At 45.8% G+C, this 23,919-nt stretch overlaps 1 protein-coding gene across 3 annotated transcripts in view; it reads right to left on the bottom strand.

Annotated features, from left to right (window-relative positions):
- ice2 (interactor of little elongator complex ELL subunit 2) overlaps positions 1–23,919 on the bottom strand; it is a 101,115-nt gene that overhangs the window by 37,727 nt on the left and 39,469 nt on the right. For all 3 annotated transcript variants that reach the window (XM_043680584.1, XM_043680585.1, XM_043680586.1), the window contains 3 exons: positions 21,138–22,047; positions 17,497–17,672; positions 8,120–8,249 (listed from right to left, as the gene is read on the bottom strand). In XM_043680584.1, coding sequence (XP_043536519.1) covers positions 8,120–8,249; positions 17,497–17,672; positions 21,138–22,047 — 1,216 coding nt within the window. The remainder of the gene's footprint in view (positions 1–8,119; positions 8,250–17,496; positions 17,673–21,137; positions 22,048–23,919) is intronic.

Below are 23,919 nucleotides of genomic sequence, written 5' to 3' on the forward strand. Positions count from 1 at the left end.
CCCTTAATTTAGAGCTATGCCCCCTTGTAATACCCGGCTCCATACGCGGGAAAAGGTTCATACTGTCGTCCCTATCTAACCCCCTAATCATCTTGTACACCTCAATCAAGTCACCCGTAAACCTTCTTTTCTCTAGTGAAAACAGCCCCAAGTGCCTCAGTCTTTCCTCATACGATTTTTCTTCCATACCAGGCAACATCCTGGTAAACCTCCTCTGCACCCGTTCCAGTGCCTCCACATCCTTCCTATAGTATGGCGACCAAAACTGCACACAATATTCCAGATGCGGTCGTACCAGAGTCTTATACAACTGCATCATGACCTCAGGACTCCGGAACTCAATTCCTCTACCAATAAAAGCCAGTACGCCATATGCCTTCCTCACCGCACTATTTACCTGGGTGGCAACTTTCAGAGATCTGTGTACATGGACACCAAGATCCCTCTGCTCATCCACACTACCAAGTATCCGACCATTAGCCCCGTACCCCATCTTTTTGTTATTCTTCCCAAAGTGAATCACCTCACACTTAGCTACATTGTATTCCATTTGCCACCTTTCTGCCCAGCTCTGCAGCTTCTCTATATCCTGCTGTAACCTGCTACATCCTTCCTCACTGTCAACAACTCCTCTGACTTTCGTATCATCCGCAAACTTGCTCACCCAACCTTCTATCCCCTCTTCCTGGTCATTTATAAAAATGACAAACAGCAATGGTCCCAAAACAGATCCTTGCGGAACACCGCTAGTGACGGCACTCCATGAAGAAACTTTGCCATCAACTACTACCCTCTGTCTTCTTCCAGCCAGCCAATTCCTAATCCAAACTTCCAACTCACCCTCCATGCCATACCTCCGTATTTTTTGCAGTAGCCTACCATGGGGAACCTTATCAAACGCCTTACTAAAATCCATATATACCACATCTACCGCTTTTCCCTCATCAACCTCCTTCGTCACCTTTTCAAAGAATTCAATAAGGTTTGTGAGGCACGACTTGCCCTTCACAAAACCATGCTGACTATCCTTGATCACATTATTCCTATCCAGATGTGCATAAATCCTATCCCTTACAATTCTCTCTAAGACTTTGCCCACAACAGAAGTGAGACTCACCGGCCTATAGTTACTAGGGCTATCCCTACTCCCCTTTTTGAACAAGGGGACCACATTTGCTATCCTCCAGTCTTCTGGGACTACTCCTGTAGACAAAGAGGACATAAAAATCAAGGCCAATGGCTCTGCAGTCTCCTCCCTTGCTTCCCAGAGAATCCTAGGATAAATGCCATCAGGCCCAGGGGACTTATCTATTTTTACCTTTTCCAGGATTTCCAACACCTCTTCTCTATATACCTCAAAGCCATCCATTCTACTTATTTGTGCCTCAGTATTCTCATCGACAACAATGCCCTGTTCCTGAGTGAATACTGAAGAAAAGTATTCATTCAGTGTCTCCCCAATCTCTTCCGCCTCCACACGCAACTTCCCCCTACTATCCTTGACTGGACCTATTCCTACCCTAGTCATTCTTTTATTCCTGACATACCTATAGAAAGCCTTAGGGTTTTCCCTAATCCTATCTACTAAGGACCTTTCGTGTCCCCTCCTTGCTGCTTTTAGCTCTCTCTTCAGGTCCTTCCTGGCTACCTTATAACTCTCAATCGCCGCAATTGAACCTTCACGCCTCATCTTTACATAGGCCGCCCTCTTCCCTTTAACAAGGGATTCCAATTCCTTATTAGACCACGGCTCCCTCGCACGACCCTTTCCTTCCTGCCTGACAGGTACATAATTATCACGGACACTCAATAGTTGCTCCTTGAACAAGCCCCACATATCAATTTCGCCCTTGCCTTGAAGCTTACTTTTCCAGGCCACACATCCTAAGTCATGCCTCACAGCATCATAATTTCCTTGCCCCCATCTATAACTCTTGCCCTGTAGTGCACACTTATCCCTCTCCATCACTAGAGTAAAAGTCATCGAATTGTGGTCACTGTCCCCAAAGTGCTCACCTACCTCTAATTCTAACACCTGGCCTGGTTCGTTACCCAGAACCAAATCCAGTATGGCCTCACCTCTTGTTGGCCTATCTACATATTGTGTCAGGAAACCCTCCTGCACACATTGGACAAACACTGACCCATCTAACGAACTTGAGCTATAGCTTTCCCAATCAATATCAGGAAAGTTAAAGTCCCCCATAACAACCACCCTATTACTTTCACTCTTCTCTTGAATCATCCTCGCAATCCTTTCTGAACCCCACACAGTATTCCCTCACAGTATTCCTGATCCTCTCAGTGTTCCCACACAGTATTCCTGAACCCCACACAGTACTCCTGAACCCTACACAGTATTCCCACACTATATTGCTGAACCTCATACAGTATTCCCACAGTATTCCCTCACCCCACACAGTATTCCTGAACCCCACAGTATTCCCTCACCCCACACAGTATTCCTGAACCCCACACAGTATTCCTGAACCCCACACAGTATTCCCACAGTATTCCTGAACCAGTGTTCCTGAACCCCATACAGTATTCCTGAACCCCACACAGTATTCCCTCACAGTATTCCTGAACCCCACACAGTATTCCTGAACCCCACTGTATTCCCTCACAGTATTCCTGAACCCCACACAGTATTCCTGAACCCCACACAGTATTCCTGAACTCCACAGAGTATTCCCACAGTATTCCTGAACCCCACACAGTATTCCTGAACCCCACACAGTATTCCTGAACCCCACACAGCATTCCAAATGAGTTCTAATTAAGGCTGAAGGCAGCTAGGCAAGCCACTGACTCATAACAACAACTGGCGTTTGTTCACTCAACAGCTGTCTTCCAGCTTTGCTTTTTCTCCTCAAAGTCCAGGGTACCAAAGTGCAGTTCAGCAGACTGGGATTTTCTGTGTTTTTTTTTACACCCTCCAGCACACTATTTTCCACCCTTCATTTGCAAAGGGCGTGAATTCACTGCCACGCGAGCAGAGAAGAAGAAAGATCCTGACGGGAAGTTGAGAGAATGACGGACTGAAACACAGCAATGTCAGTCCCACGTTGGTTGTAGTGTTAAGGTACACTGGAGAAGGGCACTTTAAATTAGCACTTAAAGCTCATGTCCTCTTCTGGCGTTCCGATAGTGTCCCTGCCTCTGAACTGGTAGGTCTGGGTTCAAGTCCCATCTGCTTCAGAGGTGTGTACCAACATCTCTGAAAAGGTTGATTTGAAAGGCTACACTGAAAAATAAAAATTAAAGCACACACAAAGGTTTCTCCTGCGGTGCAGTGATAGTGTCCCAATGCGTGGACTGGGAGGCCCAGGTTGAAGTCCCACGTGCTCTACAGCTCTGAACAGTTTGATTAGGAAATATTTTTAAAGAACATATAGGTTACAGTCAAAATGGCTTGGCTGGAAGAGCATTAGAATGAAACTCTAACTGGCCGTGGATCAAGATTCCTGAAGAAGGGCCTGTGCCCGAAACGTCGAATCTCCTGTTCCCTGGATGCTGCCTGACCTGCTGTGCTGTTCCAGCAATAAAGTTTCAACTTTGATCTCCAGCATCTGCAGACCTCACTTCCTCCTCGTAGATCAACCCCCTGTTTCCCCTCTGAGCCCGGAAGCCTGGTTTCAAGTCCCACCCGCTCCAGAGATGTTTGATAACATCTCCAAATAGCTTCATTCGGAAAATATCTTTAAGCACACTATTAAGGGCTCCTGTGGCACAGCGGTAGTGTGACTACCTCTGGACCAGTAACCCTGGGTTCAAGTTCTACCTGTTCCAGAGGAGGTGTGTCATAACATCCCTGAACAGGATGATTAGAAAATATCTTAAAACACACCTAAACAGAAGCTGTTGGGACTCTGGATTGCAGCAGATAGGAAGCAGTCACACATAAGGCTACTGTCTGCGAATTACCCCACGATTAATTAAAGTAGACATCCAGGTTCATACTTCACTGACTAGGGATAGAGATAACAAAGAAGGCATAATGTTGATCATTATCACTTTCTATTTCTGCCTGAAATAAATTTATCAAATAGAGTCACATTGATACACAGCACGAGAACAGACCCTTCAGTCCAACTTGCCCATGCTAACCTGGTGTCCTAACCTAATCCAGTCCCATTTGCTAGCACTTGGCCCATGTCCCTTTGAACCCTTCCTATTCATATACCCATCCAGATGCCTTTTAAATGTTGTAATTGGACCAGCCTCCACCACTACCTCTGGCATCACCACTGTGTGTGTGAAAATGTTGCCCCTTCGGTCCCTTTTATATATTTCCCTTCTCACCCTCAATCTATGCCCTCTAGTTTTGGACCCTCCCCACCCTAGGGAGAAGACCTTGGCTATTTAGTCTATCTATGCCCCTCATGATTTTATAAACCTCTCAGCCTCCAACACTCCAGGAAAAACAGCCCCAGCCTATTCAGCCTCTCCCTGTAGCTCAGATCCTCCAGCCCTGGAAACATCCTTGTAAATCTTTTCTGAACCCTTTCAAGTTTCACAACATCCTTCTTATTGCAGGGAGACCAAAAGTGAATGCAGTATTCCAAAAGTGGCCTAACCAATGCCCTGTAGCATTACAACTGGACGAGGGAGTTCCAGTGGATGTAGTGTACCTGGACTTTCAGAAAGCTTTTGATAAAGTCCCACACAGGAAGTTAGTGAGTAAAATTAGGATGCATGGTATTGGGGGCAAAGTACTAGATTGGATTGAAAATTGGTTGGCTAATAGGAAACAAAGGGTAGTGATAAACGGCTCCATTTCGGAATGGCAGGCAGTGACCAGTGGGGTACTGCAGGGATCCGTGCTGGGACCGCAGCTTTTTACAATATATGTTAATGATATAGAAGATGGTATTAGCAATAACATTAGCAAATTTGCTGATGATACAAAACTGGGTGGCAGGGTAAAATGTGATGAGGATGTTAGGAGATTACAGGGTGACCTGGACAAGTTAGGTGAGTGGGCAGATGCATGGCAGATGCAGTTTAATGTGGATAAATGTATGGTTATCCACTTTGGTGGTGAGACCACACCTGGAGTATTGTGTGCAGTTCTGGTCTCCAAATTTGAGGAAAGACATTCTGGCTATTGAGGGAGTGCAGCGTAGGTTTATGAGGTCAATTCCTGGAATGGCGGGACTACCTTACGCTGATAGATTGGAGCGACTGGGCTTGTATACCCTTGAGTTTATAAGACTGAGAGGGGATCTGATTGAGACATATAAGATTATTAAAGGATTGGACATTCTGGAGGCAGGAAACATGTTTCCGCTGATGGGTGAGTGCCGAACCAGAGGGCATAGCTTAAAAATACGTGGTAGACCATTTAGGACAGAGATGAGGAGAGACTTTTTCACCCAGAGAGTGGTGGCTGTGTGGAATGCTCTGCCCCAGAGGGCAGTGGAGGCCCAGTCTCTGGATTCATTTAAGAAAGAGTTGGATAGAACTCTCAAAGATAGTGGGATCAAGGGTTATGGAGATAAGGCAGGAACAGGATACTGATTAGGAAATGATCAGCCATGATTATATTGAATGGCGGTGCAGGCTCGAAGGGCTGAATGGCCTACTCCTGCACCTATTAAATAACAAAAAAAAAAAAAAAAAAAATGACACCTTTAAAAAGAAACCTTTAAAAAATGTTGAGCAAACAAAGACAATTGCATTAAAATTGTTCTCTGAACTGATATGCTGTAATGAAGTGCTTAAGACTAGAGAGAAAAATCAAAACTGGATCTAAGACTGAATCAGGGATCTAACAGCACCCTCTGCTGACAAGTGGAGTTTTTACAGCTTGCCACACATTGTCCAAAATCTGCACAGAGTGCCTTGAGGCAAACTACTTGCTCCTCAGGTGGGTCTTACTGTGTTTGAACTTAATCCATTTCTGAGACTGAAAACGTTCATTGAATCAGAGCAGAAATTCCCCTGCTCTGGGTGAAATTTTTATTTAAAACAGGTCAAAGCTGATTCACACTTCTTAGGAAAACATATGTTGTTATTTAAAAATAAAATTAAGTAGAAATTTTGGGGTGGCTCAGTGGCTAGCACTGCTGCCTAACAGCACCAGGGACCCGGGTTCGATTCCAGCCTCTGTGTGGAGTTTGCACGTTCCCCCCCCGTGTCTGCGTGGGTTTCCTCCGGGTGCTCCGGTTTCCTCCCACAATCCAAAGATGTGCAGGTCAGGTGAATTGGCCGAGCTAAATTGCCTGTCGTGTCCAGGGATGTGTAGGCTCGGTGCAATAGTCAGGGGTAAATGTCGAGTAATAGCGTAGGGGAATGGGTCTGGGTGGGTTGCTCTTCGGAGGGCCAGTGTGGACTTGCTGGGCCGAAGGGCCTGTTTCCTCACTGTAGGGATTCTACGAAAGCAGAAATTGCTGGAGAAACTTAGGAAGTCTGGCAGTATCAGTGGAGAGAAAGCAGAATTAACATTTTGTGACCTTCACGAAATTTCTCCAGTCATTCCCGTTTTTGTTTCAGATTTCCAGCATCTGCAGTTCTTTGGTTTGTTAAGTGCAAGTAATATTTTCTTCCCTTCCGGCTTTGGACTGGGAGGTTCTTAAAGCGTCTGTAGGATATATAAGGTGGAGGAAGCCAGCTAAGAATGACCTCTTTCCTTCTTTTTAAAGATGTTTAACAGTCACTTCGGTAAGTACATGAATAGGAAAGGTTTTGAGCGGGAAGGTGGGTCGAGTCTAGGTTGGGATTCTGTTCGGCATGGGCTGAGGGGTCTGTTTCTGTGCTGTATGACTGTGTATTCTCAATTTAAAAAAAAATTGCTCAGTAGATCAAGCAAGACAACCATAAGCCGGAGAAAAAAGATTGAAGCAATTTTCAGATTAACCTGCAATTGGGAATAAATGGTGAGTTACACTGCCTCTTCTCCGGGTTTCGAGCCAGCGGTCTCGGCTCACACTTGGGAGCTGCACTGAAGGGTTAGCAGAAGACCGCTCTGTGTCGTTCAGATTTTTACTTGCATTTATATAGTGCCTTTTACAACCTCCAGCCATCCCGATGTGCTTCACAGCCTCTGAAGTGTGACACTGTGGAACGTGGCAGCTAATGGGTGCACAGAAAGCGTTCACAAATACCAATGTAGATGGAGAGATACTTTAGCTGCCCAGGAGGAGAGTTGACATCCAGAGAGCACGGATTTGAAGCAAACGGCAAAACCAGCACAGACAGAAGAACCTACACACGCGGGGGGGTCAGGATCTGGAATGGAGAAAGGGAGGACTGCAGATCAGAGTTGAGAGTGAGGTGCTGGAAAAGCACAGCCGGTCAGGCAGTATCCAAGGAGCAGGACAGTCGACAATTCGGGCGAGAGCCCTTCATCAGGTTGCCCGAGACTGTGGTAGAGGCATCACATTTCCAAAGGGGATGGGATCATTATCTGAAAATGTAAAATTAACTGCAGGGCTGGGGGGAGGTGGAGAACAGGACTAGTGTTCTCAGCGAAAGCCCATCTGATGTCTGGCCTCCTGAATCAATGAATCCAACAAAGTTGAAAAACATTACAGAAACTCTCCAAGAATGGCTAGGAGCTCATTTGATTGCACTTCAAGTTGGTGAGCTTAGTCAGCAGGACAGCTGCTGCAGAGTGATGCCAACAGCACAGGTTCAATTCCCACACCTTCTCAACACCACCCCTCCTCACCCAACTTCAACGATCGCTCAGCAGTGAAATGAGATCTTTCACATTAAGTCAACAGGCTGAATCTTAGAATCATATCGAAGAAACTGCACCTCTATCAGTGTCCATGGAGCATTAGCCTGAATAATGTGCTTAACTCATGGCAAATGACATGAAACCCATAATGCTCTGACTCAGAAGCAAGAGTTACTTCAGCGTTAAGCTCAAACTATATTAAAGACATAATTCCTATTCTGTCACATGGAATGCGAAACAAAAACAGTCCCGTTGTTGATAGATACAATGCTGGTTGGTAGAAGTTACCTTCCCCTTCACCAGTACAATGGCGGGGGGGAATTCACTTGCTCAAATAGCAGATTCACACTGTGACCATGTCGTTCAATGGACCACGTTAAAAACAGAGACACACAAGTGCACACTTATTGGCTCAGTAGAAGTGTAACTCACCAATATAAAACCAGGCATTTGAATTGAGTAAGCTCTCAGTCCATAACTGACATATTTCACTGTCAGTGAAGGCTTCAATTCCGTAGGCCAGCTGATATTCCAGTTTAGGAAACAAACAAATAGGGACGTGCTGTTAAATACAAACAGAATTTGCATGTCAGCTTGTGATCTAAAAGACATATCTCGTGTGTCTTCTTTGTACAATTCCTTAGGTTCAAGGACAATGGAATATGGTTAATGCCATAGTTCAACGTACCACCAATTTGTTTACAGCACAGGAATCTCATGGTTCCAAAGAGAGGTAAACCTTTATTTAAATCCTCTTTTGCTTTTGAAAAATTGGAGAAAGTAGGTGTTTCTTTATTATCACAGGACACTGAGTCATAGGGCATGGAGGAGCTCTAACATGGTCCAGGTCTAATGCAGTTTTTCTTATGGAACCTCAACATCTGCATGACAAGGGACTTACACTGTACTTTATTTTTAATGCAGGGACCAAACCCATTGAGTCACCAACAGGTAACACCTTCTAATGGGACATATGGATGGAATATTTGCATGCCCACAAAACATTCAGTGTAAAGCCTTGTTGTATACACAAACAGCTTTCTGCTCATACTCCAGCAGTCTTTCCAGTTAAAGTCCCCTCACCACAAGGGAAAGGGTGGGGGAGTATGTGTGGCATCAAACGCCACATGGACGGAGTAAGCTTGTCACTTCGGGAAATCACCCCAGACCTCTTACTGTCACTTTCCTTTCTTACCCACTGTGTAAATACCCACAACAAACCCCATCAGACACTCCCCAAGGGGTTATGCATCCCTTCAACCTCCTCCCAGAGGAATGATCAAACCCCCAGCCCCTCCTCCAGGCCCTTGCATCGTTGAAGTGAATCCTCCCACCTTAACCCAACAAGCAGTCTCTCCAAGGGGACTCATCCTTCCTCAGCACAGCCCTCAAACACCCAGGCCTGCAGGGTGATCACCCTCTACCACTCTCATAATAACAAGTCCCTTCCGGGGAACATTTAAAATCCCACCTCACGTCTGCTTTGCAAACATGTCTTACACTACATTACATTACATTACAGTGTGGAAACAGGCCCTTCGGCCCAACAAGTCCACACCGACCCGCCGAAGCGCAACCCACCCAGACCCATTCCCCCCTTCACCTAACACTACGTGCAATTTAGCGTGGCCAATTCACCTGACCTGCACATTTTTGGATTGTGGGAGGAAACCGGAGCACCCGGAGGAAACCCACGCAGACACGGGGAGAATGGGCAAACTCCACACAGTCAGTCGCCTGAGGCGGGAATTGAACCCGGGTCTCTGGCGCTGTGAGGCAGCAGTGCTAACCACTGTGCCACCATCTTATGTGATTGTACTGGATGTGGTTGTTAATCAAGACCATTCTTGTCCCGCAGACACGCTGTTATAGAACAGAGAAAGGAACCTAAATGACGATGGGCAAAGTACACATCAATTCAGATTGACAGAAAGTAGCAAAACATTTGATGGTCTGCTCCAAACCGTCACAAAGACGGAAGCAATTGTGGCCCTGGTCATACATTGAGTTGCTTAAAGGGACAACACTCAGCAACACCAACTCATTGTATGTATCTGTCAAATTAATAAAATCTCATATTAAATTTGGAAATAGCTGATACTGATCGGGTGAAGAAAAAAAGGTGAGAGCATTAATTCTTATCCGTTTAGCGTGAATGTAAGGAAATAGATTTCATCAGTTTACAGGGAGGTGAAGGAGTTCAGAAATCAGAGAAGCTGTTGGTGATGGAGCATTGCACTGGCAGCCTGACACCTCCTGAGACAATGGTTTACACCGAGTTGCTTAGCTCTGTGCTAAGCAGCGTCTGCTGTGATTCAGGAGCCCCCACTCTGGTATGGCAACTTCGGTCCGATTTGCTGCAGAGGAAGATACTGGCCAAGAGGTGCAGGATTCACTGGTCAGTTTTCTCTCAGCCCTCTTGACCAGTCAGAGAGTCATGCAGCATGGAAACAGACCCTTCGGTCCAACCAGTCCGTGCTGACCATAACCCCCATCTAAACTAGTTCCACCCACCTGTGCTTGGCCCACATCCCTCCAAACATTTCCGAACCATGAACTTCTCCAAATGTCTTTTAAACATTGTGACTGTACCCACATCCACCACTTCCTCTGCAAATTCATTCCACACACAAATCACTCTCTGTGTAAAAAAGTTGTCTCTCATGTCTTTTTCAAAATCTTTCTCCTCTCACCTTAAAAGTATGCCCTCAGTCTTGAGATTCCCCATTCTAGGGAAAAGACCCTTGACATTCACCTTACCTATACCACTCACGATCTTATAAGGTCACCTTTCAACTTCCTACACCCCAGAGAAATAAGTCCCAGCATAACCAGCCTCTCCTAACTCAAACCTTCCATTCCCAGCAGCAAGCTGGTAAATCACTTTTGAACCCTCTCCAGTTTAATAATATCTTTCCTGTAACAGGGCGACCTGAACTGGACACAGTGCCCCAGAAGAGGTTCCACCAATGTCCTGTATAACCTCAACATGATGCCCCAATGGTCGAGCTTTCCGTTTCTGAGAGTCTTTCCAACACCCTTCCAAACAGTCACGCTCCCAGCCCCGCAGGTAATGAGCCAGTACTTTGGATTATCGGACGGATGATGGCTGTATCGCGTGGACGGGGCTGAGCCAGTGCTTGTCAATGGGTGCACGCTGATGGAATGAGCACACTCCAGAAGCCCAAGCTGGTGACCCAATACTACCAGGTGATGCTGCGGAGGCATCTGAGACAGCAAAAAGGTGAAGACTGTTCAGACTTTTCTCCTGCCTAGATTGTGTGATCCAAGTCTCACCAGGATAAAGGATCACACCAAGGACACAGGCTTGTTTGCCTTGCAGTTAGGTGTTCTTGGACAGCTTAATGTTGGTCCATTCTCTCTTCCTCAACTCGGATGTAAGAGCTGGAAATTTTGTAATGCGTAGATACAAGTGACAAGTTCCTGGCGATTGTCAAACCTACAGATGTGAAGCTACCAGAAATATCCAGTGTCATAATATCAACGACAGTGGCAGCATGGACTAAAGCATTGATCTCGAGATATTAATGGTCAAATCAAACTCCTTACAGTGGTGGAAGAATCTGTCCATTTCCTGCTGCATTCAGCATCGAGTGCAAGTGCAGTAGCATTAGCAAAGAGGAATTCGGTGTCTTGGATCCTGGAGTTCTGGTTAGTAAGTTCTCTCTTTCTGTTGATGAACTGCAGCACTAGCAGCAAAGAGACAAATATGCCAAAGTGTGTCAGCACCAGAACACCCAAACCTGCTTGGATCTTAATGTAGATCCCAAAGAGTTCCAAAGTTGGCCCATTATTGGATGACCATCACATTATCAGCGAAAGAGAAGATCTCATCATCAGGGAGTCAATGGTTTTCCCACCAGCTTAAATGGACTGAACCTACTCACGTGGTCAATTGTCTTGGTGAGGTCAATGAAGGCATCATGTAGTGGTCTCTGTTAGTCAGCCCTCTCTCTTGCTGTGAAGGTGACTGTAAAGATGAAATCGGATGATCTTCCCGTTCTGAAACCATACTGGGATTTGGGAGAGATGTACTGAGCCTGGATCTGCGGTCCCTGACAAGGGCAAATACTTTTCTAAGGTTTCTTAGCAGGGAAATAGTTGATAATCATTTTTGCAGTCACTTCTGATAGATTTTCTTCTTGTATAGGGACACAGTTCTTGCATCACACATACCCTGGGGTAGTGCCTCTTCTCTCCAGCAGAGACAGATGCTGCAGGATTGTCAGTTGTAGGGGGCTGGGGTGTTCAGGTGGTACAGAGTGGCATCCAGTGTTTTGCCCACAATGGGCAAGTCAGTAGCTTTGCAAAGCACTTCCATAATTGGTTCAACATGCAGTTCTCTCAGGACAGGGAAACTTTGCATGGTGTCCAGAACTTCTTCAAATGACTCTTCAGGAGTACAATGCATGGCAATGTCCCCACTCATCTCAGCAACTGCATACTGTACTCTGCAATGACATCCCGCTCTGTATTTTCATTGGAGCTGCTTTGTGTTTTCAAAAATGATACAAGTTGATTGAGCAAAGTGGGAGAAACTGAGTAATAATTTCTACTTATGTCACTTCTGGTGAATTGCGTTAGAAGCTGGGGGTGGGGGGCAACACAGTGGCTCAGTGGTTAGCACTGCTGCCTCACTGTGCCAGGGACCCCAGGTACGATTCCAGCCTCAGGCAACTGTCTGTGTGGAGTTTGCACATTCTCCCAGTATCTGCATGGATTTCCTCTGGTTTCCTCCCACAGTCCAAAGATGTGCAGGTTAGGTGGGGTGGCCATGGGAAATTGTCCATTATGTCCAGGGGTATGCAGGTTAGGTGCATTAGTCAGGGGAAAATATGGGATAATAGGGTAGTGGAATGGGTCTGGGTGGGTTACTCTTCGGAGGGTCAATGTGGACTTGTTGGGCCGAAGGGCCTGTTTCTACACTATAGGGAATCTATTCTATTCTTTAGTAAGTTTTATTTGCTCGAGTATCTTTTGAAAACATTTGAAATGTAACACCTTCTATGAACCAGTACGATCAGGCAGAATTTTAAAAATGTAAACTAAAAAACAAATTTGTTCCACGATAAATCTTCTCCAAAGGTGATCACTTGGTACAGTTTTATCAATGCAGCCTTAAAGAAAATCCAAGTGTCCTCTGCCTGCTAGTACTAAAATAAACATGCAATGAACCATTTTTGCAGTTATACCGGGGCACCCGTAGTCAACTTCTTTGAATGAAACGGAAATAGAAAGCTTTTGAAACGTGTCCTTGTGACAAAAGTCAGCTTCCCGAAAGGCAGACAAAAGAGCAGCAGTGACTCCCAACAGTGATTAACCCGAGCTGGGACAGCGGCCAGTTTATTCCTCACACTAGCACAAGAAAGTGCAGGATTTTGACTTGCGTTGGATGCAAGTTGTGCTTGAAATTCCATTATCCTTTGCACTGGCTTTAGTGATTTTGGGCAAAACTAGCCTGACCCACTGTTCCACTGCCAGCTGGGCTGCCAACAGATTTAAGATCACTGGCGAAAAGAAGCCGAGACAGATAAAGAGTCATTAGAGTCATACAGCATGGAAACAAACCATTCGGTACAACTCATCCAAGCTGACCAAGTCCTATTTGCCAGCACTTGGCCCATATACTTTTAAACCCTTCCTATTCATGTACCCATCCAGATGCCTTTTAAATGCTGTAATTGTACCAGCCTCCACCACTTCCTCTGGCAGCTCATTCCATACACATACCACCCTCTATGAAAAAACCACCCCACGGGTCCCTTTTAAACCTTTCCCCTCTCACCTTAAACCTATACCCTGTAGTTTTGGACTCGTCCTCCCCAGGGAAAAAGACCTTGGCAAGAGATTCTCTCGTTTCATCCCTCTCACCCTCGGCAAGTTGAGATGCAAAATGTTCTGCCTGAACAGGCAAGGGAGTCGGATTCAATACTAACTTTCAAAAGGAGCAGCAAACAACAATTATTAAGGAAAGGAAAAATCTACAATGCTGTGGGGGAATAGTGGAAGGACGTGGAATGAATTGGATACCTCATTCAGAAAGCCAGAATGGCTGAATGACCTCATACTGTGCAGTGTAGCCAACAAGCACTCCATTGCCCCGTTAGATTTCACTGCTTGCAAATCGACTTTCAAAATTTGTAAAAAAAAAAAAGATTTCTCGTCCTGCCCTTGCTTCAAAGATCTCTGTTTGCAAAGCCAGAATAAATGCTGTCCTACGCAGTGGAAAGATTCATTAATTCTCTGCAATTTTCACTCTTGGGTAAATTAGAGCAGCGCGTGAAGCTGTGAACCTGTTAAAATTATTCCGTGGAACTGATTTATAGCTTCCTCCTTCCCGAATGGAACCCTCTTTCTTTATAAACAGGAAGCAGAAAGCCTGCAGAGACAATGCTGCTGGTGGATAAACTACCAGACCACAGACAAAAAAAAAGTGTTAACGGATAGCTGCAATTTATCAGCCGCAATTGCAGCCATTCCTTTAAGCTTTACTGAAAAACTAAACGATGCAAATAGCTGTCAGCAGCCCTGGCAGCTCTCTCGGAGTGGTGGTTTAAAAAGAACTGCAAGCAGGCTTGACCCAATTGTGTTTGCTGAAATCACAAACTGTTCACAGATTGACCGATATGCCAGAGTGGGGAGAATTTCCCCAAACTGTTGCGGGTGGGAGGAACTTGGGCTGCATTAATGGGACATTTGATTCCGACCAACACTTAATTATTGCTCCAACATTTTAATTACCACGGAACAGTTAAGCTAATCTGTACGGAATAAAATGAACATACAGTCATCTCCCTGGTATCTGGCAGGCCTGGGGAACTGTGGGGGACGCATGCCTGTTATATGAATCTGCGGGTTGCATGAGACTTGCAAATGGTGGCTCGGAGAACTCCATTCGAGAGGAACGCGCATTTTATAAATGAGTGGCCATGGCCGCTACCTGGCCAGGTCTTTCTCTTTTTATCGACAAGCTAAGTTTTAAATTAGCTTTAAGCAAAGCCTCTGATGCAGCGCATATCAGTAAAGTCCCAGTTACATGGATTCCAAACATCCGGAATTCTCATGCTTGGGATCTGGATAATGGGGACTGGATCATACCAGGAGTCAAATATGACTGAATTCACAGAATACTGAAAATGTTTTATCTTCTATCTCAACACACACTCAAATAAAATGTGACAACAATCTGTGTGTGATGATGCTGTGGTTTGAAGGGATTGTTTAGTCCTGTATTTTTTTTAAAAAGAGAGGTTGTAAGGTGGAGATGTTGAGCAGTAACTAGAGTAAACAGCTTGCGAGGCCTTGGGGTTTTTTAGTTTTGGAACAGGGTGGAACTATCGAAGCAGCCTGGATGGACGTGGCCAGCACTTAGAGACCAGAATTTCTAGGTTTTTTTTAGAAAGTTTTTAGGTTTAGCTTGAAACATTTGCTGTTGTGGACTTGAAGAAATAGAAGCTATAGTTTCCCCCCTCTCAATTACAGCCAAAAGCTGGGGGTTCCCTTCCTTGGCTGCAAGGTGGAACGTGAGACAAAATCTGGTCTTCTGAATTTGCCTTTTTTGCCAAAGGGTGTGTTTAAGGGATGGTACTATATTGAAACAGGTTAATTAGTGATAGTTACTGTATCTATTATTCTGTTACATTTTCCATTAGAGCTGTTATGCTAAGTTCCTCCTTCTTTTATGAAATTTTAACTAGTGTTTAAATAAATTGTGCTTTGCTTAACGTTGAATAGTTTGACCAGTTACGTGGCATTTAGAACACAGTACTTTACAGGGGTGGCACTGCTGCCTCACAGCGCCAGGGACCCAGGTTCGATTCCTGCCTTGGGCGACTGTGTGGAGTTTGCACATTTTCCCCGTGTCTGTGTGGGTTTGCTCCGGTTTCCTCCCATGAGCCAAAGATGTGCAGGCCAGGTGAATTGGTCATGCTAAATTGCCCATAGTCGGGGATGAATATGGGGGTAGTGGGTCTGGGTGGGTTACTCTTCGGAGGGTTGGTGTGGACTTGTTGGGCCAATGGGCCTGTTTCCATACCTTAGAGAATCTAATCTAATGTAATGATTTGCTTTAAGATATGAACAAGTTAGGGTCTAGGCTATCCTAAAATATTTTGAAGGGACCTGGTCAGGTCCATAACACAGGTGAGACTGTATTAAAGTAGATGGCCATAAGTTTGGTCAAAGAAGTTGATTCTACAAAGCAGCGTAGGGGAGGAGCAAGGAAGAGAAGACAGAGCTTTAGGGAGAGAACATCAGGAGCTCATACCCTAGGCAGCTGAAGATGCAGCTTCTATGGTGCAGCAAATAAAACTGAGTAACAGAAATTGAAAAGGCGCAGAAATATCTGTGAAGATTTTGGGGTTGGAGGAGATGACAGATCAGGAGGGGGCGAGGCCATAAAGGGAATTTGAAAAAGAAGAGTGAGAATTTTAAAAAACGAGGGAGCCAGTGTAGGACAGTGGGACACAAAGTGCAAAGACACATCTTTACATTTCCATTCATTTTTGGATTGTGGATAAGTGAGAAAATGGCTCTGCTTTAAACCAAGGAAACCATGGAAGATTTAAAAGAAGTGACTGAACCTCACTGAAAGTTGTATTTACAGTGTCGAAGCCATAGGGGAGGACTGTTGGACCTTTAAGATGTGAGGTCAGGGCAGCTTTGCCCAGATACAGTCTGTTGACTGAGTCTTTTCGAATGAGGACCAGTTGTGTGGGTCAGGAGTGGACAGCACTGAGAACAACTCGCCGTTCAGCTCCTGGGCAGTTGGACGTACAGGAGCAGAAAGCCTCCAGACTCTTAAAAAATTCACTCTCTCTCCCGCCCCTTGTCTAGAAACAGCAGAGAATTGAACGATAAGCTTACTACTCGTGCTCACAATGACCCTATAAGCAGCTGCCTCTTAACCAGTGACTGAGAGACTGAACCAATTAGTGTGCCAACTGCCCTACTCCTTCGGGCGGCACGGTGGCACAGCAAATGTTTCAGTACTTTGCAGGGGCGGCACAGTGGCTCAGTGGTTAGCACTGTTGCCTCACAGCGCCAGAGACCCGGGTGTTGCGCTTCGGCGGGTCGGTGTGGACTTGATGGGCCGAAGGGCCTGTTTCCACACTGTAATGTAATGTAATGTAATCTAATCCTTCAAGGGAAGAAAGGTAGGGATTTGGGATGAAGTTGACTGGAAGATGGAAAAGGACACCTCATTGAATCTTGGGGAATGGAACTTTAGAACAGTTCTCTGAGTTGCTTTTGTCCACCATATCAGCTAGGTTTTTTTGGTTTATCTATGTCTGTGTTTGGGGGTTTAAGAGGATTAGAATTTAAATGAGAGAGATAGAAGTTGATAATTCACATGTTTGCCTGCGATTAGAACAGATTTGAAAAATGTGATGGTGGAAAAGCGCAGCAGGTCAGGCAGAATCAAAGGAGCAGGAGAATCGACCTTTCGGGCATAAGCCCTTCTTCAGGAACAGATTTATCAGTAATAAACGGTTTCTTATTTAGTACAGTAACCTGTTCATTGTGTTCTATTAACCAGAGTTCATCAGACAGGCTAGAGTAGTTAGGTTCACTTGTTAACTTTGTGACTGTCATAGCAGTGGTGGGGCTCGAGTGTCAGTGCATTTTCACAAGTGGCTTGTGACAATGGTGGATTGGCTGGAGAGCCTTTGGTCCAAGTTAAGACATGGACAGCAGAGTTTTGAATGAACTCAAGAATGTATACAGGCGGGACACTCCGTTATAAAGTGCATACATAAACCCTGAGAAAGCAACGTTGAAGCATTCACCTTCTTCACTGCCCCTTTGTTTGAGCGAGGTCTGATCTGCGATTTGTGAACGTGACCACGGACGAGTAACAGGATATCGGACAACCTGAAGAGTTTGTAGGTGACGTTCCCAAACGGTGGAGCTGTGTAATCTAACTCATTTTCACTGCAGCTCAGGAGCTCTTCTGAGAGGAGACCTGAACAGGGAACAAATCAGAGCAGGTTTACAAAATGCAATCACTTTTATGCTCTCAGTAATTTTTCTGATATAATTAGGCAATAATCAGACAACCCCAGGTTAGAAGCTCGCACTTAATCTACAGAAAAGACTTGAGAATAAATCATCATTCATAGCAAATAAATACTGTCTTTACCATTCTGTTCTTCACTCTCTCTGTGAGCGTGTGGAATCACTCAGTTATTTCCTGGCCCCTGCCAATACTGTGTTTTTTCCTTTCCCTCTTTGACGAGATGTGGATATCAGCAGCAAAGCCAGCGTTATTGCACATCCCTAATTGCCCTTGAACAGAACAGCTTGCTTGCTCTTTCTGAGGGGTCAGTTACAAATCAACCGTGCTCCAGTGGGGATGCAGCCCGGTGGGGGTGGGGTAGATGCTCTTTCCTGATGCTCACTGCTGAACTTGATGGTACTTTACACCAATGACAGTTCTAAAAATGTATACTTTGGATTAGATTCCCTACAGCGTGGAAACAGGCTCTTCGGCCCAACAAGTCCACACTGACCCTCTAAAGAGCAACCCACCCAGACCCATTCCCCTACACCTAACACAATGGGCTATTTAGCATGGCCAATTTACCTGGCCTGCACATCTTTGGACTGCGGGAGGAAACCGGAGCACCCGGAGGAAACCCACGCAGACACAGGGAGAATGTGCAAACTCCACACAGACAGTCACCCGAGGCTGGAATCGAACCTGGGACCCTGGTGCTGTGAGGCAGCAGTGCTAACCACTGAGCCACCATGCCGCCCCGTATCTATCGCTTTATATGCCAGATTTGTTAAGTAAATTTAAATTCCACCAACTCAGAATCCCTACAGTGCAGTATGAAGCCATTTGGCCCATTGAGTCCACACTAGCCATCCAACCAGCATCCCACCTAGCCCCTCCCTTATCCCATGTAATCTTGCATTTCCCAAGGCTAACCCACCAACCTTGTACATCCTTGACCACTTTGGGGCACTTTAGCATGGCCAATCCACCTGACCTGCACATCTTTGGAATGTGGGAGGAAACCAAAGCACCTAGAGGAAACCCACGCAGACACGGGGAGAATGTGCAAACACTACACAGACAGTCGTCTGAGGGTGAAATCAAACCTGGATCCCCAGAGCTGTGAGGCAGCAGTGCTCACCACTGAGCCACTATGCCACCCTACTGTGGTAGGATTTGAACTTCATATTACTAGTCAATGGACAAAGCCACCTTGACACTCTCTCCCGACCCTCTTGAAGCTGGCCGCCTGAAGGTACAAGAAAGTGCCTCAATCTTTCCTCACCTTGCTTCTGCTTGGAACCATGACACTTTGCTGGCTTCCACTAGCAACTTAGAGTAGGGTAGTTTGCCGCCCACAACCCCCTTTCCTTGACTAGATCTGAGGGCCTCCTTGGTCAACAGTGATGGATTAAAACATTTGGCAAGTCTTCATGAGGACAGGCTGGTCTTAAATAGTGTGCAGCTTGTTGCGTGATAACAAAGAACTAAAGAGAGGTAGAGCACAGGAACAGGCCCTTCGGCCTTCCCCAGCCTGTGCCGATCATCATGCCCTAACTAAACAAAAAACAAACCTTCTGCCCTTATTCGGTCTGTATCCCTCTACGCCCTGCCTATTCATGTAACCATCCAGATGCCCCTTAAATGTCACCAATGTGCCTGCTTAGATTAGATTAGATTAGATTAGATTACTTACAGTGTGGAAACAGGCCCTTCGGCCCAACAAGTTCACACCGACCCTCCGAAGTGGTACCTACCCAGACCCATTCCCCTACATTTATCCCTTCACCTATCACTATGGGCAATTTAGCATGGCCAATTCACCTGACCTGCACATTATTTTTGGATTTGTGGGAGGAAACCGGAGCACCCGGAGGAAACCCACACAGACACGGGGAGAATGTGCAAACTCCACACAGTCAGGAGAAAAGAAGGTTTAGGGGTGACTTGATAGAGGTGTATAAGATGATTAGGGGTTTAGATAGGGTTGATCGTGAGAACCTTTTTCCACGTATGGAGTCAGCTATTACGAGGGGGCATAGCTTTAAATTAAGGGGGGGTAGGTATAGGACAGATGTTAGGGGTAGGTTCTTTACTCAGCGAGTCGTGAGTTCATGGAATGCCCTGCTAGTAGCAGTGGTGGACTCTCCCTCTTTATGGGCATTTAAGCGGGCATTGGATAGGCATATGAAGGATAGTGGGCTTGTGTAGGTTAGGTGGGCTTGGATCGGCGCAACATCGAGGGCCAAAGGGCCTGTACTGCGCTGTATTCTTCTATGTTCTATAACCCTGGGAAAAAGCCTCCGACTATCAACTGAATCATACGAGTAAGTGTGACATTGTTAATGAGGGCACGTGGAGACACTGGAGATATCGCTCTTCACTCTGCCAGGCTCCATGTTGTTCTGCCTTTCCCCATCCAAGTTAAAATTTTATTCACAACACGTTGGCACCACTAGCTGGGCCAGGATACATTGCCTATCCTCGATTGCCCAGAGTAAAAAGAGCCAGCTTTGGGGCTGGAATTAAATGTGGGACAGACCAGGTAAGGACGGCTGGATCAGATACATTTTTATGACAATCAATACCACTAGACATTCAATTCCAGATTCTTGGTGAGAATGCCATCGTGGTGAGAATTGAACTCCTGTCCCCACGTCTCTGGATGATACCACCATGCCATCAACTCCCCATCACCATATAATGTCATCATCTTGGGTAAAAATCATAGAAATCATCATAGAATCCCTACAGTGTGGAAACAGACCCACCGAAGTGCAGCCCACCCTCCTACCTTATTACTCTACATTTACTCCTGACTAGTGCACCTAACCTACACATCCCTGAACACTATGGGCAATTTACCATGGCCAATTCACCCTAGTCAGCACATCTTTGGACTGTGGAGGGAACCGGAGCACCCGGAGGAAACCCACGCAAACACGGGGAGAATGTGCAAACTCCACACAGACTGTTGCCCGAGGCTGTAATTGAACCCACTCCCTGGCAGTGAGGCAGCAGTGCTAACCACGTTAATCCTTTCGGATCCATTATCTTATACAACATTCAATCCTACCCACCCATCATTCCCAATCTTCTCCAACAACACTTCAGGCCCCTAAGCAAATCTAAAACAGTACGGCTGGGCTAGAGCTGGATACCACAATGTATCATAGAAACATACAGAGTATTTCAACATATAAAATTATCCCATGCCCTGTACCCTCACTTCACCACCAATTACTTGACACTGACTGTACATGGTTGCTGCTTTTCCTGTTCTGGGACAGCAGCATTATTAGCAATATCTGTAAATGGCAGATTAGTATCATTGGGGTGCAATTCTTCCTTCCCAATGTAACATTATCTGTAACACTTTGCGGTAAAGTCCCAGAAACACATTAACGTGGAGGATACTGCTGTTCTTACTTGGCCTGGTCTTCTGGGCTGCCGCATACCAGGAGCTGGCAACATTCCCGAAGGTTCCGGAATTCTTCAAGGCTGTCGGATTCCTGTCAAACGGTATCTGGCGATGAGCTGGGTTTGGTTCTTGGGTTACTTTCGGCTGATCCACCTGACGTTTGGGACTCGGCTTGAGCAGTTCACATTGCATCTTCATAATCTGCCCAACCGGGTCAAACTCCTTCGAGAGGGGTTTAGACGCCTTCCTTTTCCGCCTGGGGGTGGTGGCTTTCAGTGTTTGCTTACTGGCTGGCTCGGGGGATGGCGATCGAGGGGTGTCTGGAATGACGTCTTTGGGACTCTGACAGCCGAGCTTCTCTGGGACGGATTTGGAGGGACTTCGAACAGTCTTCACGTGGCTTTCCGCAAAGCCTGTGTCAATAACCAGTCGCTCACAGTCGGAATCACTGTCAGCAAAGCTTTCTGATGCCAGTCCCTTAGCCAAGGCCACCTCCTCTGACTCTGTGCCTGGTAACGTGCCTTCTTCACATTCATTCTCATGCTCAGGGTCCGATTTCATTGGGTTCTTCTGCTGGTCTGATTTGCACCTCTCCTCACAGTCAGTCATCTCATCCGTGGTCGAGTCCCTGTCACAACTGTGTTTGGACACCCTGAAGTCGAGTCGTTTTTGCTGCATTATCTTTTTGGTGATCTCCAGGGGATCTGAGTTCCCGGTGTTTGCCTCCTTCTTACCGCCCTCAGGAGAATACAGAGGCGTACCGCTCACCGAGGCACGTTTCGTCGCGTCCGCGCACTTTGTGCTCGCCACATTAGAGACGATCGACGCAAATGTCTCCAGTTCACTGAAGTCAGCAGCAAGATCAAAGTCTCTGCTTTCACATGTGCTGATATTTCTCTGGTCACAGGAAGGAAGGTCCTAGATTTTAACAGGAGGAAAACAGACACCATTACTGGGAATAATTTATACAGTCGGAAGAAACACTGGCCTCACAATAAGTGCCTCAGACAATGTTTTTACTTGCAAAGATATCTCTCAGATATTTCAATTCTACTGGTGCACCTCACTGTGTCACTTGGAGTAGGGGAGCTCCCCCCAGTGTCATGTCCAATACATAATCCTTTAATCAATACCACTGAAGCAGTTTAACTACTTGCTGACCAAACATGCTGGAGTTCACGAAGTTAAAAGGTTATAGGCCAACAAGTTGAATTGGAAGCACACTAGCTTTCGGAGTGTCGCTCCTTCATCAGGTTGCATGTGGAGGACACATTTGTAAGACCACATAGAGTTCATGGAGTCAGACAGTGTGGAAACAGACCCTTCTGTCAAACATAAGCCCAAACTAAACTAGCCCCACATCCCTCCAAGATTAGATTAGATTAGAAATCCTACAGTGTGGAAACAGGCCCTTCGGCCCAACCAGTCCACACCGACCCTCCCAAGAGTAACCCAACCAGACCCATTTCCCTCTGACTGACGCATCTAACACTATGGGCAATTTAGCATGGCCAATTCACCTGACCGGCACATCTTTGGACTGTGGGAGGAAACCCACGCAGACACGGGGAGAATGTGCAAACTCCACACAGACAGTTGCCTGAGGCGGGAATTGAACCTGGGACCCTGGTGCTGTGAGGCAGCAGTGCTAACCACTGAGCCACCATGTCACCCTCTTACTAATGTACTTATCCCACTAACTTTTAAATGTTATAACTGTACCCACATCCACCACTTCCTCTGTAAATTCATTCCACACACAAACTGCCCTCTGCGTGTAAAAAAAACTGCCCATTTTAAAAAAAATCTTTCTCCCACCTTAAAAACATGTCCCCTGGTTTTGAAATTCCCCTTCCTGGGTAAGAGATATCAGCTAATCACTTTATCTATATACCCATCATGATTTCATAAACATCTATAAAGTTCCTATAGCTAGAAAAGGCTGGAATAACAGAATTGTTACAGCACAGGAGGCGGCCATTTGCTCCATTGTGTTTTCACTGGTTCTCCAGATGAGCATTATGGCGTAGTGCCCTGTGCCAGCCTTTTCACTGTAACCTGTGCATGCTATTTAATGAGATGCAATCTAAAGGCCTGTTGAATGTCTCAGTTGAACCGCTTTCTCCACACTTCCAGGCAGTATACACCAGCCCTGCACCACTTGCCAGTGTGAAAAAGTATTTTCACACGGGTCACATTTGCTTCTTTTGCAAATTACTTCAAATCTGCATCCTCTTTGACCCTTTTAAGTGCGGAATGGTTTCTCCTCATCTAACTTATTCAGACGCCATTATGATTCTGAAAATTTCTATTCCACCTCCTCCCATGGAGCAGTTCTTTCTTGGCAAAATGCATCCTTATCCCGGAGCCATTCTTGGAAAGCCCTTCTGCACACTCTCCAATGAGTGCACATTCTTCCTAAAGCGAGGGCACACAGTACTCCAGCTGAGGTCAACTCAGGTCTGATACAAGTACAGCATCATCTCCTAGCTCTTGTATTACAAGGTGATTTTATGGAGAAGTGGTGATGCTGTGACTTTAAGAGGTGTATTTTTGAGAGAGAAATTGAACGAGAGACAACAAGCAGTCTATGCTAACATAAGCAGCTTGTGAGGATTTGGAGTTTTTTTAATATAAGTTAAAACAATAGAAGCAACCTGGATGGGTGTCACATACCAGGATTTCAAGCTTTTTCTTTTAGCTTTTAGATTCAGCAGAAGCTGCTGTAATCTTGATGAAGTAGAAGTTATTTTCCCTCCCACCTCAGTTACAGCTGGAAGCTGGGGTTTC

The sequence above is a fragment of the Chiloscyllium plagiosum genome, chromosome 40, assembly GCF_004010195.1.
Source record: "Chiloscyllium plagiosum isolate BGI_BamShark_2017 chromosome 40, ASM401019v2, whole genome shotgun sequence".
NCBI classification, from domain to species: Eukaryota; Metazoa; Chordata; class Chondrichthyes; order Orectolobiformes; family Hemiscylliidae; genus Chiloscyllium; species Chiloscyllium plagiosum.